This window comes from Pistacia vera, unplaced genomic scaffold (genome assembly GCF_008641045.1).
Source record: "Pistacia vera cultivar Batoury unplaced genomic scaffold, PisVer_v2 Contig1072, whole genome shotgun sequence".
Lineage (NCBI taxonomy): Eukaryota > Viridiplantae > Streptophyta > Magnoliopsida > Sapindales > Anacardiaceae > Pistacia > Pistacia vera.
In genome coordinates this window covers 260,159-275,834 of record NW_022195107.1, presented here as the reverse complement: position 1 = coordinate 275,834, position 15,676 = coordinate 260,159, and the positions used below count along the sequence as shown (strand labels likewise).

The window sequence follows — 15,676 nt, the reverse complement described above, 5'->3', positions numbered from 1 at the left end:
CCACAACTCATTCAATAAATAAATGAATTTGTATGCAAGTGTATTTGAGGGAGAAGAGTGTTGAGAGCAAAATCAACAAAGCCTAAATTCATTAAAGTCCACATTTAAGTGGGTCAATCAAATCAAATTGGGCCATAGATATTGGGTTAGCCCGCTTTAGGCCCAAAGAGCCCAAAAAATGAATGAACCTAGGAGCCCTATTCCAATTATATCACACTTTGATATTACACTTACAATTTAATCTCATAAATTTTCTCTTATAATCTCAACGTGACAACTCACAATTGGCTTCTAATGAATTTTGAGAGAAATTTTGTGAGATTGAGTTGTGATATGACGTGTAATGGGTCCTTTTGACTTTTGATTATAGCATGCTTATCAAATATGTATAAATCAATACTTCATTCTAATGACATCTCTAATTAACATAAAGAAAAATAAATTTTTAATTAAATTATGAATTTATACAATATTAATTAACAGGTAAGACATCAAATTTAATAATGAATAAGTACAATGTGCAACAAAATCATATATTAAGGATTAAAACCAAGTAATAAGGGACCAACCCTCAACAAAGCCTCCAAAGCGTTAGGCATGAACTTTCTTCCAAACAAAATACACATTGAAGTAGAATTACCATTATACCTACATTTTTATCCATACCTAATTTGATTAAAAAAATTCATCTTTAATGTCATTCCACCAAAAATTTCCCTGATGAGTACTGCCCCTCGACCAATCTACCCTAGGAATACTTTGATTCGAATTCAATTTCGGGTAAAGGATATTCACCAATGTTGGAATGTAATGTTCATCCATGTAACAAGGCGGACGACATAACTCTTGAAAGATAAAGTAATATTTGGTATCAAATCTTTGATTGGAGATGTCAAGGAAAGCATTTGCTAAGAGATATAATTGTCTGATGGTGTTTATTGGTGTCGTTTATGTTGATTCATATTTTCAATGTAACAAACCTGATTGACCAAGATGTGTTGTGAATTTCTTAAAATGTGTGACTTCCACGAAATTAAGTAGAAAATGATCGTTTGTGATGTAAAGTATGAGAAGTTATAACTTAATAGTAAATGATAATATTACATTTATAATCTAATTTTATAAATTTTTTCTCACAATTTTGATATGATAGTTCACATTTGGTTTCAGATGAATTTTTCTGTCTGATTAATAAGCTGTCACGTAAAAATTGTGAGAGATAGTTTGTGATATTAGGTTATGAGCCAAGTTTTATTATAATAGTAAAGTATTATTTTATTATTTTAATACAACCACTATTTGGGAAATTTACCCTTTATTTTTAACTTACATTATTAAAGAAGGATACCCAAAGAATAGTAAAAGATAGAGACTGCTTTACAGTCCCTGCATTCTGACCAAAATAGAAGAGTTATTGTCCAAGTGTACGATTGCCAATGCCACAGATTAAGGGAAATCTAGATATTGGGACAATAGGAATATAGTTTAGATTCTAATCACTCAATAAAGTCAATTTGTAGCCATCCCCCACCACCAAATTGCTCTTAACATTTGGCTAATAACCCCACAATTGCAAAGCCTTCAATTTTTTGAATCAAAACAAACTCAGACTCTCTTATTTTAACTAAATAGCTGACAAAATTAAATGCTTTTGATTGCCCAAATTAATAGGAAAAAGTAAGGATTATTATCAATTGGAAAGCAGTTTTTTAAAAAATTAAATGAAAAATGACATAAATTTCAATTGTATTAATAAACGGACACCAATAGACATTTTTTTATCAATAAGCAGACACATTTTTGTACTTTTTAATCAATAAGGTAACGATTTTATTAATAAATGTATCAAATGATAATTGAGTGCACATATTTTGTTATTTTTTCTTTCTAAGCTACTTTTGTTACTATAAATTTATGAATCTTATTTAAACACAACTCAATAAATAATTGAATTTGTATGCAAGTGTATTTGAGGGAGGAGAGTGTTGAGAGCAAAATAAAAAAAGCCTAAATTCATTAGTGTCCAAATAGAAGTCCACATTTAAATGGGTCAATTAAATCAACTTGGGCCAAGATATTGGGTTAGCCCGCTTTAGGCCCAAAGAGCCCAAAATAAGAATGAACCTAGGAGCCCTATTTCAATTAGAACAATACTAATTTTACAAAGACACATACAAAGGGGTCATACAAAGACAATTCACACTCTTGATTTTCATGATTTATCTCTCTCCCTCTCTTTCTCTTTTTTCCGTTTTTTCTTTATTTTTTTCTTCTGGATGATGTCACTTTGTAGCCTTCTTTGTATAGGTCTTTGTAAGAATAGCATTTTTCTTTCAATTATAAAACACTTTCAATTTAAATAAAAAGCGATACTACATTTACAACTCAATCTCACAAACTTTCTTTCGTAATCCCAACGTGACAGCTCGCAATTGTTTGCAACAAATTTTGTGGGAAATTGTCTATGAGACCTCCGTTTCTAGACAAACTTAGCTGCTGAAGAAATGGAAGGCAGAAAACACCATTCGGGAGCTCGTGTTGCAGCTCAGTATTACTAAGACTCAAAGATATCAAAGAAGAAGAGAAATTCACCAAGGAACCGGGCACAACAGAAGACATGTTCACATTGTCAAGAAGAAGATATCTTACTTCTGTCAGGTTTTGCAAGATCTTATTAAAACAATGTTGGCCAATTTTTAGTCCGTGAGACCGTGACCAACATTATTGTCAGAGAGATCAAGTGAACCCAGCTTGGAGAGGTGAGAAATTTCAGTTGGAACTAATCCAGAGAAATTAGATGAAGAAAGGTTAAGATGTATCAATTTTGTGAACTGTGCGAAATTGGATGAGATTTCAAAAAACATGAAATCATTACAAGCAAGATTGAGGTTTCAGAGATGATGAAGAAGGAAGATGCTACTGTTGACATGGATTTTGCCAATCAGCTCACTAGAACTAAGGTCGAGATCGATCACATGACCTGTTGATCGATCACAAGTGACCCCATCTCAAGAGCAGCAATCACCAACCAGCTTCTAAGACTCTGTTTTAGGAAAAGAATCAACATTATTGCAGTGAATAGAGGCATAATTGTGAACTAAAAAGGCATTCTTGAAATGAAGTAACACAAAACTTTGGTCAGAATAGCAAAGTTGTGATGATGGAGAAGAACTGTTAGAAGTAACTGAGAAAATAGCTTGTAGATGCAAAAACAAGAAGAGGAGGTAGAGGACTAGATATTTCCATGGCAAACCCCACATACTTTTCTTTCTAAGAAACAAAAGAAAAGATAATTCGAATATCTTTGTTAAGGAGAAATGAATGTCAATAAGTGTATACATAAACATCGGAAAAGATACAGCCACCGAAAGTTATACACCGAATGACATGGCAAAATCCTGATCGTCAATTAATATTAAGTTAAAATTAATCAACAGTCAGGATTTTACTATGTCATTCGGTGCACTACTTCGGTGACTGTAGCATTACTCATATAAACATTCCTTCCAAACAAAATAGTCTTCTAAGATTTTGATGCTCTTTCAAGGTGTAGTTATACTTAAAGCGTTAGCACCAATATTACACCATGACCATCTGCGATTATTATTATTATTATTATTTTAATCACCAAATATGTTTAAGTAAGTTTGCGTGTATTTCAACTAATCCTCCAAACCTTGGAATTGTCGATCGGATAAGAGTCGCAGTCGCCACCCCTATTAGTGCTTGGACGAACTTGAACTCAAAAACTCATAGAACCTCATTTGCTCTTTTACCATTAGACTACCTAATGGTGGTTATTTATGCTATTCCATTTGTGTTAAATTGTTGGTAATCCACGGTGCCGCTTAGCACTATAATCCATGAACATGGGGAAACTACTGGTTTTAGAAAGTGAAAGCACTAATTATCTGACAATCAATTTTAGGGAATCTGGGTCATGAAAGATGATACAATATTTATCATCATGCTTTTTCATATAATTTTTAATTGATTTGATTAGAAAAACTTAATATGAGAAAAACAATTGCTGGTTCCACTCAGCGCATCATCTCTTGACTTGAGCAACAACTTATTTTTGGTCAATGCTTTCTTGAAATTCTCACTTACCCACTAAGACTAGTGTTGAGTGAATCTTCAACAGTGTCAAAGTGAAACGCTGACGTTTTGGTGTTAGCTTAAGTGACAATCCTCAACCATTGATTCTATTCAGATCTGACGGCCATTATTAGCTCATTAAGTCAAAGTATAAAAGCAGCAAATCTGGAAAATCAACACAACAGCTTCATCTTCTTCTTTCATGCGTTTTACAACAGTTTTTAGTCTTCTTATTTTCTACTCTTTGAACATTGTAATCAGGTTTAGATTCTTGTGAATCTTGTTAGCAGAAATTACAGAGTGGTGTTTCTGGTATAGGCTTTCAGTTTTTCGGGTTACCTTGTTGTGATTACAGGGAGGTTCGAGTGATTGTTGTATAAGTGTAAGAGTTGAGCGATTTGGGTTGTGATTGAGTTGTACTTGTAATACTTTGATCCTTATAGTGCAGTGAGTCCCAATTTGCTTGGAGCTCAATGTGGACGTAGTTTATTCCATTGGAATAAGCGAACCATGGTAAAAATCTTGTGTTCTTGATTGTGTTCTTGGTAGTTTAAATCTTGTGATTCTATTTGTGAGTGTTGATTGATAGGTTTGAATTCTGTTTCACACACAACAGTGGTATCAGAGCGAGATTAGGGTTTATTCGGTCTGATTTGAGTGATTCTTGAAACCTAGGGTTTATACAAATTGGGGGTTTCGGTATAATCAGTCAAATTAGTGACTTAGGGCTTAGAAAACCTTAGAATATCCGATCAATTTCGTGAAATTAGTTCGAATTCAACCTTAACCATGATTAGGGTTTCTGTGTCAATTCTAGATCCAAACAGTAAGCTGTCACTATGACTACTACAAGAGTCGAAATCACCCAATTTGATGGGAAAATTGATTTCAATAGTTGGAAAAAGAAAATGAAGGCGTTGTTATCTCATAACAAGGTAGCCATCGCACTGGAGAAGGACGTGACCAAATGGTCAGAGGAGAAACTAAAAAAGAAGGCAGAGTTGGAGGAGGAGGCGTACAATCTGATAACCATGAACCTCTCCGACGCGGTCCTGCGAAAGGTAGACGGTTTTGAAACTCTGACAGCGGTATGGGGTAAACTCGAATCTCTTTATGCATTACAATCTGCTCCTAATATAGCTTACTTAAAAGGTGTTTTATTTGCATATAAAATGGATAGCTCTAGGACTATTGATGAGAATATTGATGAGTTCTTGAAACTGACCCAAGTGTTGAAGGGTACAGATCAAGAACTGCGAGAACTCAAGTTTAGCTATGATTCTTTTGAATTCTTTGACTGAAGTTCAGGTTGTAAAAATGCCCTTCAATATACTGGTACTGTCCCAAGCGTAGATTTAATAGTTTCTGGATTAAAGCTAGGGATTAGAGATTAAAGTGCAGAGAAGAACTAGTAGTAATCTTTTGTTAAAGGAAATGGTGATTTTAATCAGATTAGTAATTCTGTCTAGTCTGATAGTGGGCCTAGGAATAAGAAAAAAGGGAAAACAAAATCGTAAGGCCAAGGAGAAACCAGGAAGTGTTTCTTCTGTAACAAGGCTGGCCATTTGAAGAACTGTTATGCCTGGCTTAAGAAACAGAAACAAGGGAATCCTGAAAGCACCTAGCAACCTCTAAGTCCGTTTAGAAGAATCTAAAATTTTAACTGTTTCTAAAACAGAAAAGTAAATGATTGGGTAATGGCCTCTAGGTGCTCTTTTCATATGATCTCAATAAAACTAGTTTCAGGACTATAAGGAAAGAGTTAGAAACTGTCTACATGGGAATAATAATGCCTGTAGGGTTGAAGGGATAGGCAGCATCACATTAAAACTAAACAGTGGTAAAACTGCAAGTTGACTAAAGTGAGGTACATTCCAGAATTAAAAAGAAACTTATTTCATTAGGTACTTTAGATGAATCTGGTTGTAGTTATAAAGCTTAAAATGGTTGCCTGTATGTTTATAAAAATACTGTGTTTTTCTTGAAGGGATAAAAAGAAATGGCTTGTATATTCTGTCTGGATCCTATTTGCTGATTGTTTAAATTCTGCTTTGGTTTCTACTAACCTGAATGTTTCGAAAAATGGCACTTAAGATTAGGCATATGAGCCAAAGGGCCTGGACATCCTCCATAAGCAGGGCCTATTTGGTAAGGACCTTATTAGACCTCTTGATTCTGTGAGACCTGCATTATGGGCAAGCAACACAGGTTGAGTTTCCAAAAGGGGACTCACCTGGCTGCCAACTACTTAGAATACTGCATGCTGATCTTGGGGACCTAAAGATTCAAATCACACGGGGTAGTATTATTTTTTGTCCATAGTAGATGATTACAGTAGGAAGGTATGGGTTTTCTTGCTTAGGACTAGGATGAAACTTTGGATAGTTTTAAAAGTTGGAAGGTCCTTGTAGAGAACCAAACTGATAGAAAATTAAAACCCTTAGAACAGACAATGGTTTAGAGTTTTGTAACCAGGAATTGACTCCTTCTGCACTGAACTGGCATCCTAAGACATAGACTGTTAGGAGAACTCCTCAGCAGAATGGGGTTGCTGAAAGATGAACAGAACCCTTTGAGAGAAGGTGAGATGCCTTCTCTTCACATCCTGCCTTCCTAGTCTTTTTGGGAGAAGCCCTAAACACATCTGCCTATCTTATTAACAGAAGTCCCCTCTAGTGCCATCACTTTAAGTGTCCTGAGGAAAAATGGAGTGATAGGAACCTAGTTTAGCACACTTGAGGACCTTTGGATTTGCTGCATACGTCTATAACAGTGAAGGAAATTAGATCCTAGGTCTCTTAGGTGTGTCTTCAGGTTATCAAGAGGGAACAAAGGGTATAGGCTTTGGATAGAAGTACCCCAGGAGTTAGAATATAATTAGTAGGGATGTAATTTTCAATGAAAATATATTTCCTTGCAAGATTGCTAACCCTGATGCAGGATCAAACGTAGCAATCCTATGAACCAGGACCAGCCTGAGAGAGTCCAAATTGAGGTGGAGTCTACTGAAATTCAACCTGGATTGGAACTCAGGAAGCTGAAGTAAATGAACCAGATCTGACCCTGACTTGGATGAGGAAAATGCAACAGAACCTGTTGAACCCCATCCCGATCCTTTACCCATACCAGCTAGCCAGGGATAGAACTAGAGAGAAATCAAGCCACCATCAAGATACTCCTATGCAGATTTGATCTACACAGCCCTGGTGGCAGGGGCACAAGTTCAGAGGTCAGAACCAGACTGCTATGAAGAAGCAGTCAGATCCAAAGACAAAGCACAATGGCAAGCGCAATGGAGGAAGAGATGTTGTCCCTTAAGGTAAATGGAACCTGGTCTTTGGTTCCAATCCCAAGACCAAATTGATTGAGTGCAATGGCTATTCAAACTGAAGGAAGGTATGAACTTTTTTGACCCTCCTAGATATAAGGCTAGGTTGGTAGCAAAGGCTACACACGCGGGAGAGAATAGACTTTAACTAGATTTCTCCCCGTTGTGATATAAACCATTAGGATCATGTTAGCCATTGTTGCCCATAAGGACTTAAAATTAGAACATTTCGATGTCAAAACTGCCTTTTTGCATGGGAATTTGGATGAAAAAATTTATATGAGACAACCCATAGGTTTTGTAGATAAAAACCTGCCCAACCTGTATGCTTACTTCACAAATCATTATATGGACTGAAACAGTCCCCTAGGCAGTGGTATAAACGTTTTGATGCTTTTTTCTTAGTGTTGGCTTCAAGAGAAGCAATATGACAGTTTTTTTCATTATGCTATATGATGATTGCCTTTGTATTTGCTATGTATGTTGATGGCATGCTTTTAATTTGCAAGTCCAAATCTAGAATAGAAGAGTTAAAGAAAAAATTAAACTCTGAATTTGATATGAAAGATTTAGGACATGCAAAGAATTTTAGCATGGTCATAGATAGAAACAGAAAGCATAATGAACGAAAGGTGCATCAGACTTCATATTTGCAAAAACTGGTGACCAAATTTGGCATGACAGGTTCTAAAGTAGTAACAGTACCTTTGGCTGGACATTTCATTAAGTAGAGTCAATGTCCCACACCAGATGCAGATTTAATTAAAATGGAAAATACTCCCTATGCTAATGTAATTGGGTTTGTTATGTATGCCATGATCACACTAGACCCAGACCTCTCCTTTGCAATTTCCCTTTAAGCCGATTTATGTCAAACCCTGGCTTTAAGCATTGGCTTGCCCTCAAATGGTTGCTTAGGTATATAACAGTACATTAAATGTTGGTCTGGATATGGAAAAAGATTTGACTCACTTGATCTTGTAGGTTTTGTAGACTCTGATTTTGCAATGACAAGGACTCAAGAAAGTCAACTACTGCATACTTGTTTACCTGGGGGAAATGTGGTGAGCTGGAAGTCCCAACTTCAGCCAATTGTTGCACTGTCCACCACCGAGGCAGAATATTGTGCTGTCACGATGATTCAAAACCTTTGGCTCCAAGGATTACTATCAGGTAGAATTGTTAGATGGTACAGTTACTGTCTATTCGGACACCAAAGTGCCATCCACTTGTGCAAGATCCGTGTACCAAGAACGGACCAAACATGTTGATGTCAAGTACCACTTTGTGAGGGAGCTAATTGAGAAAGGATGATCAGCCTGAAAAAGTACCAACTGAAACATCCTGCTGACATGGACAAAGGTGTCACTCCGTTAAGTTTAAGCACTGCTTGAACTTACTGCATGTCAAATGACCTGCACAATCAAGCTGTGAAAGCAATCTGTAGGAAACTGCACTAATAAGGTTATTTGGTTTTTTTCTTGATTTGGTGGTGTGTTAAAGCTTCAAGGTAGAGGTTGTTGAGTGAATCTTCAACGGTGTCTAAGTGAACGTTTGACGTTTTTGGTGTTAGCTTGTGACAATCCTCAGCCATTGATTCCATTCAGATCTGATGGCCTTATTAGCTCATTAAGTCAAGTATAAAAGCAGCAAATCTGGAAAATCAACACAACAGCTTCATCTTCTTCTTTCACGCGTTTTACAACAGTTTTTAGTCTTCTTATTTTCTACTCTTTGAACATTGTAATCAGGTTTAGATTCTGTGAATCTTGTTAGCAGAAATTACAGAGTGGTGTTTCTGGTATAGGCTTTCAGTTTTTCAGGTTAGCTTATTGTGATTACAGGGAGGTTCGAGTGATTGTTGTATAAGTGTAAGAGTTGAGCGATTTGGGTTTGATTGAGTTGTACTTGTCATACGTTGATCCTTATAGTACAGAGTCCCAATTTGCTTGGGCTCAACATGGACATAGTTTATTCCATTGGAATAAGCACCACGTAAAAATCTTGTGTTCTTGATTGTGTTCTTGGTAGTTTAAGTCTTGTGATTCTGTTTGTGAGTGTTGATTGATAGGTTTGAATTCTGTTTCACACACACACACCGTTATTGATCATCCATGTTCATGATGATACAGACTCACTGCATTTGCTATACTTTTTTACAATTCTTGCTAGCGCATTAAAACTTAGGCTCAAGCGCAGTGAAGACTGGCCCACAAGATGATTCTCCATCCGTAATTTGGCATCCAGTTTTGGTTGACTCATAACTTGCTTACGATAAACAGTGCTTTGGCAACTCTCAACTTAAATTCCAATCAGTTGGAGGGAACATTGCCACAATCTTTGGCTAAATGTAGCAGCTTGGAATTTTCTAGACGTTGGAAATAACAAGATTAATGATACATTCCCTCACTGGTAGCCATTCTTCCAAAACTACAAGTTCTTATGTTGAGATCGTTAGTTTTTCACTGTCCCATTCGCAATTTGAATACAAGATGTCCATTCCCAATGTTACGAATTTGATCTTTCTCATAATAGATTCTGGCAATTTGCCAACATCATATCTTAAAAATTTTAAAGCTATGATGAGCAGGGATAATAGCAGTGGGGCGGCGCAATATATGGGTTCACATGGTCAATATTATTCTACAGTTTTGACAGTGAAAGGAATTGATGTTGAAATGGTGAGAATCCTAACCATTTTAACGAATATTGATTTGTCAGTTCTAGGGACGAATACCAGATATTGTTGGAAAGCTTAATTATTCTACAGTTTGAAATGGTGAGAATCCTAACCATTTTAACGAATATTGATTTGTCAGTTCCAGGGACGAATACCAAATATTATTGAAAAGCTTAATTATTCTACAGTTTTGACAGTGAAAGGAATTGATGTTGAAATGGTGAGAATCCTAACCATTTTAACGATTATTGATTTGTCAGTTCCAGGGACGAATACCAGATATTGTTGGAAAGCTTAATTATTCTATAGTTTTGACAGTGAAATTGATGTTGAAATGGTGAGAATCCTAACCATTTTAACGAATATTGATTTGTCAGTTCCAGGGACGAATACCAGATATTGTTGGAAAGCTTAATTCACTCAAATATCTCAATTTTTCTCACAATTCCTTAACCGGTCATATTCCATCATCATTTGGAAATTTGATAGAGCTTGAAGCTTTAGATCTCTCTTCCAACAAGCTTGTAGGAGAGCTTCCTAGAGAATTGACAAATCTCACATTTCTTTCAATGTTAAATCTTTCACACAACCAACTTGTGGGATCTATACCTCAAGGAAAGTGTTGGATGATGGCTTGAAACGCTGTCGTATTTGCACTTAAATGGAACGACGTCGTTTTGATCTAAACGAAAGAAACAATCCTGAGCGTTGATGAAAAGAAGATCAAACAGCTGAAATTCAACCCTAATGTCAACCATATAAAAGCAGAGTTATTTGGCAGTTTACGCATTCATTCATTTTGCAAATCTCTCTCTTCTTCGTTAAACACCATTTTGAGTCTTTAGGGTTTTCAATTTGGGTTGATTGAATCTTGTAACTTGTTGATTGAGTGAATGGGTCAAGTCATTCTGGGTGTATTGTATACACTATATTTAGGGATTCGAAGGGTGTAATACACTATATTTAGGGATTCGAAGGGTGTAATCTCTAGGGTGAGTTACGGGTTGAAGAAGGGGTTTTGAGGGATTTGTGTTGCTGTGTGTAATATGTAATCTTGACAGTGATTTAGTGCAGCGAGCTCGTGTGATTCTCGAGTTCAAAGTGGACGTAGCTTGCTCAAATATAGAGCAGTGAATCACGGTAAATCTGGTTGTTCTTGTGTGTGTTTATTGTGATTCTTATTCTTGATCTGTTGTTATTTGGTTGATTCTTTCTGTGAGTGGTTATAACATAAAGCAATTTGATACATTTCAAAATGATTCTTATTTAGGAAACTTGGGGTTGTGTGGATTACCCTTGTCAAAAAAATGTGTCATGAATGAAGTGCCTAAACCAATTTTGGTCTCGAAAGAACACAATGTCTCGAACAGGTTTGACTGGAAAATCAGTTTGATGGAATATGGATGTGGATTGGTGCTCGGCTTGTCTATGGGATATATTGTATTCTCAAATCTCAACAGGAAAACCACAGTGGTTTGTAAGGATGGTTGAAAGAGACCAACCCAAGAAAGCTAAGAGGCCAAACAGAAGATATGGATACAGAAGATAAAGAAACTGGTAATTGAATTGCTTGTCTAAGTTAATTTGGTGAGTGCTCCAATCTTCTTGATATAGAACAACTTCAAATGCATATATATTTTTTTCCAACGAAGTTTGAAATATGATGGTACACACAACTTACATACTGAATTGTTAAACTCCCCTTTCTGTTCACCTTTCAGATTTTACTTGTGGAGCTGAAATTCGCATCTGTCCTGGGTGATAGGATCTGGCAATTCACAAACTGGTCATGTCAGTCATACATATAGCAATTCCATTTCATTGATCCGTATTATGTGAATTGGAATTCAAGTCATGCAAGCAAAAGATGCTTAATCTGTGAAATATTTAGGCTTTCATATATATTTTGTTATCCCATCAGAGATTGATTAATTAATGTTCAAAAAAAGGTTTTGATTAAGTTGAGTTTTTGTTTGTTTGTAGATTTTGAATTTTAATTTGAGATTAAATACATTCATGGCCAGTCTTTTGAATGCTAAATGTGGAATAACAGTGACTGTATATATATTCATGAAATAAATCCGAGCGGTTCAGGTGGGCAATGAGTTAATTTAATGGCCGTCTTGAATCTCCTGAAGTCAAAGCAAGTGGGAACTCGGTTGTAACTGTTTGCGTATATTTCCAAGCCACTTAAATCTTTTTTTTTTTTTTTTTCAAACGCCCCTAAACGAACGCCATTAACTATGGGGTCAAGTCTTTGTCGCAGAAGACCAAGACCTTCATCTTCCGACAATAACAAAAAGTTAAACCAAACTAAACGCATATCTCCTCTGAGCTGTTAGCGTATATTTTCAAGCCAGTTATAACACACTTTTCGTTCAAATAAATAACAATACTATACTTACAACTCAATCTTATAAATTTTCTTTTACAACTTTTATATGGTAGCTCGCAATTGTTTTCAGATAAGTTTTTTTGTCTAATCAATTGCGAGTTATCATGTCAAAGTTATGAGAGAAAGTTTATGAGATTAGGTTGTGATATGACGTGTGAGTGGGTGCTTTTAACTTTTGATTATAGTGTGCTTATCAAATATGTATAAATCAATACTTCATTGTCATGACATCTCTAGTTAACATGAAGAAAAATAAAATTTTAATTAAATTATGAATTTATACAATATTAATTAACAGGTCAGGCATTAAAATTTAATAATGAATAAATATAATGTGCAACAAAATCATATATTAAGGATTAAAACCAAGTAACAATGGACCAACCCTCAACAAAGGCTCCAAAGCATTAGGCATAAACTTTCTTCCAAACAAAACACACATTGAAGTCGAATTACCATTATACTTACATTTTGGTCTATACCTAATTCGATTCAAAAATTCATCAGTAATGTCACTCCACCCAAATTTGCCCGGATGAGGACCGCCCCTCGACCAATCGACCCAAGTAATACTTCGATTTGAATTCAATTCTGGGTAAAGTATATTCACCAATGTTGGAATGTAATGTTCATCCATGTAACAAGGCGGGCGACATAACTCTTGAAAGATAGGGTAATATTTGGTATCGGAAATAATGTGCATGGCTAGGTCACGGCGCACCTCAAACCATTGAGACCCTTTTCGCCAATTGGTGGTGTTTATATTGGGCCACATTTTGGGGTTGTATCGACCTCGGCCCGGCTTTCTTGGGTCATCAAATGAGCTCAAGAAACTTAGGTTTGAGTTAATGAGATAATCATAAATTGTTTTGAAGTTAAACAATGGAATGCAAGATTCAGAAAGTAAGACAAATCTTTGATTGGAGATGTCAAGGAGAGCATTTGCTAAGAGACGCCTTTCAGCATCAATCATTGTTGCAGTCCCCCAATAAACGGGCTGAAATCAGAATAAAAATAATGAGAAAACTAAAAATAAAATATCTCAGGATCAGTATGATAATCTTATCAAATTAACGAAAGAAAGAAAAACCTGGCTGGGAATTCTTCTGCCGTAAAAGACAGAACTTTCAGGCAAATCTTCAACGAAAGAAGGATGTGAGTGAACATAAATGGAGTAAAAAGCTTCATGGCCTTCGAAGAACTTCTCCCACAATAGAGCCAATGGAAGAGGCCCTTTCGTCAAGAACATGAAGGCAACTTTCGGGACAAACTTGTAAGAAGCGTTTTGACTTATTGACGCCATTGATAAAGCTCTCTTAAACAACTCGTCATCACTCATATTGTGCGTGATGGTCAATCTTTGTTCTTGGTGCAAAATTGAGGAGTCTCTAGTAAGGTTAGATAATATTGGTGCAGCGGCAGGGGAAAAAAGAAATCTAGGTTGAATGGTGAAAGAGAAGTTGAAGAGATATAAACTGATGATGAGTCCAAGAGATAAACCGATAACAAAGAACATAAAACGAACGAAATGGGTAAACTGCAAATGGGAAATTACAAACTTTGAAAGGGGTTCGAATAGATTTGGCTCATTGCCCATTTTTGACATTAATGGGTGAGATGAAGGAGAAGGGGAGATAGATAATTATATGAGTTTAAATTGACAACGAATAAGCCATAGCTAGTTGATAATAGTTGGAATACGTGAGCTAGTACCGTGTGTTTTATTGCAAAGACTGAAAAGTATACTATAAAGTATAAAATTTTAATATATTATTAACTAAATTTGGTACAAAACTACTTAAAAGGACGTATTGAAGTATATTTTATTACGTTTAAATCTTAAGTACTGTAGACTTTAAGAATTCAAAGAGATGAGCATTAAGCAAATAATATTAGAGACAATCCCCGGGTAATGATTGGGGGGGATCATTGGGATTTGTATTCAGTCGATAATTTCAAAATCTTGAAAAATTAGTTGAAATACGTACAAACTGATCCATATATCTCTAGTGATTATATTTATATAAAAAGAAGGATTAGGAAGAGAATATTATTAGACAAAAACACAAGGACTAGTGAGAGAATATTTAGGCAAGTTCCCACAATTGTACTCATTTTTGCATGTGGGTTTGGCTTCTAAATTGTTGTTTTGCCATCAATTAAAGAAACCCTAGTTGATTTAGTCAAAACCAATTGAAGAAAAAGTTGGAACTCAGAGCATGCATGGAGTAATGCAATATTGACTCAATCAATTAATTAATTGGTTCGTGTTTTAAGCTAAGTAAAGACAGCGCATTTTGGTTCTGTACTAATTGGGACGATAATTATGCCGAAAGTAAGGTAAGTTAACTAATCAATTTGTATTTAATTAATTGTCCTAATATAAACCTTAGTGCTTGACGAGTGAAACTAATTGATTAGGCATTGACAATGTCAAAAGCTTTAAGTCAACCATTTTAAAGTAAATAAGAAAAAAATAATTGTAGGTAAGGTAGCCACTACTCTAGCCATTAATTTGGTTCTTATGAGTTGGAACTTATAGTTGGAGAATGTGCTGGTCAAATTAAACTCAAAGTTTAGGATTAAGAATTCAAGATATTGAATTTCCTGTTCATATTAATCATTTGCGTATGGTATAAGTTATACGTGTGCTTAACTGGGTTCGGTAGGAACTGAAGTGAGAATTTGACTATTTAATCATAATTAAAGAATCATAATTATGCTGTATAACTCATATATATTTCTTTAATGAAAGAAAAATAAATAAATAAGGATAACCTTTTAATTTGACAACCAATCAACAGCTAGATCTCTGGTTATAGATCTGACTGAAAAAGACCAGATCAGCGTACGATCGACCAGATCTAATCAGTCGTGTATTGTTCCGACGTCGACAGTGGTTACTGGCAGGTGATAGTGGCTTGGGTGGGTGGGGGTTTTTTTATTAATTTTAAAATTTTTATTAAGAAAGATAATTGTTAATGTTTTGAGTTGAACAGAATATGATTAGATTTTGAAGAGTATTAAAACAAACACATTTTTCATTTTTTAGGATAGGATAATGGAATATGATAGTGTTAAAATAGCTAAACAAACACAACCTAAATAATTGTATACTAATTTCTTAATTATTTTTTTTCTTAAGACCGACATATCCAGGCCAGTTTGTGCAGAC

General features: G+C 35.4%; 1 protein-coding gene across 1 annotated transcript; it reads right to left on the bottom strand.

Annotated features, from left to right (window-relative positions):
- Positions 1–12,853: 12,853 nt before the first annotated feature.
- LOC116132688 (glycosyltransferase BC10-like) lies at positions 12,854–14,127 on the bottom strand. Its single transcript, XM_031418362.1, has 2 exons — positions 13,592–14,127; positions 12,854–13,498 (listed from the first exon to the last, which is right to left on the bottom strand). The coding sequence occupies exons 1-2, from the start codon at positions 14,105–14,107 to the stop codon at positions 12,854–12,856; spliced, it is 1,161 nt and encodes a 386-aa protein (XP_031274222.1). The 5' UTR covers positions 14,108–14,127.
- Between the last annotated feature and the right edge of the window lie 1,549 nt (positions 14,128–15,676).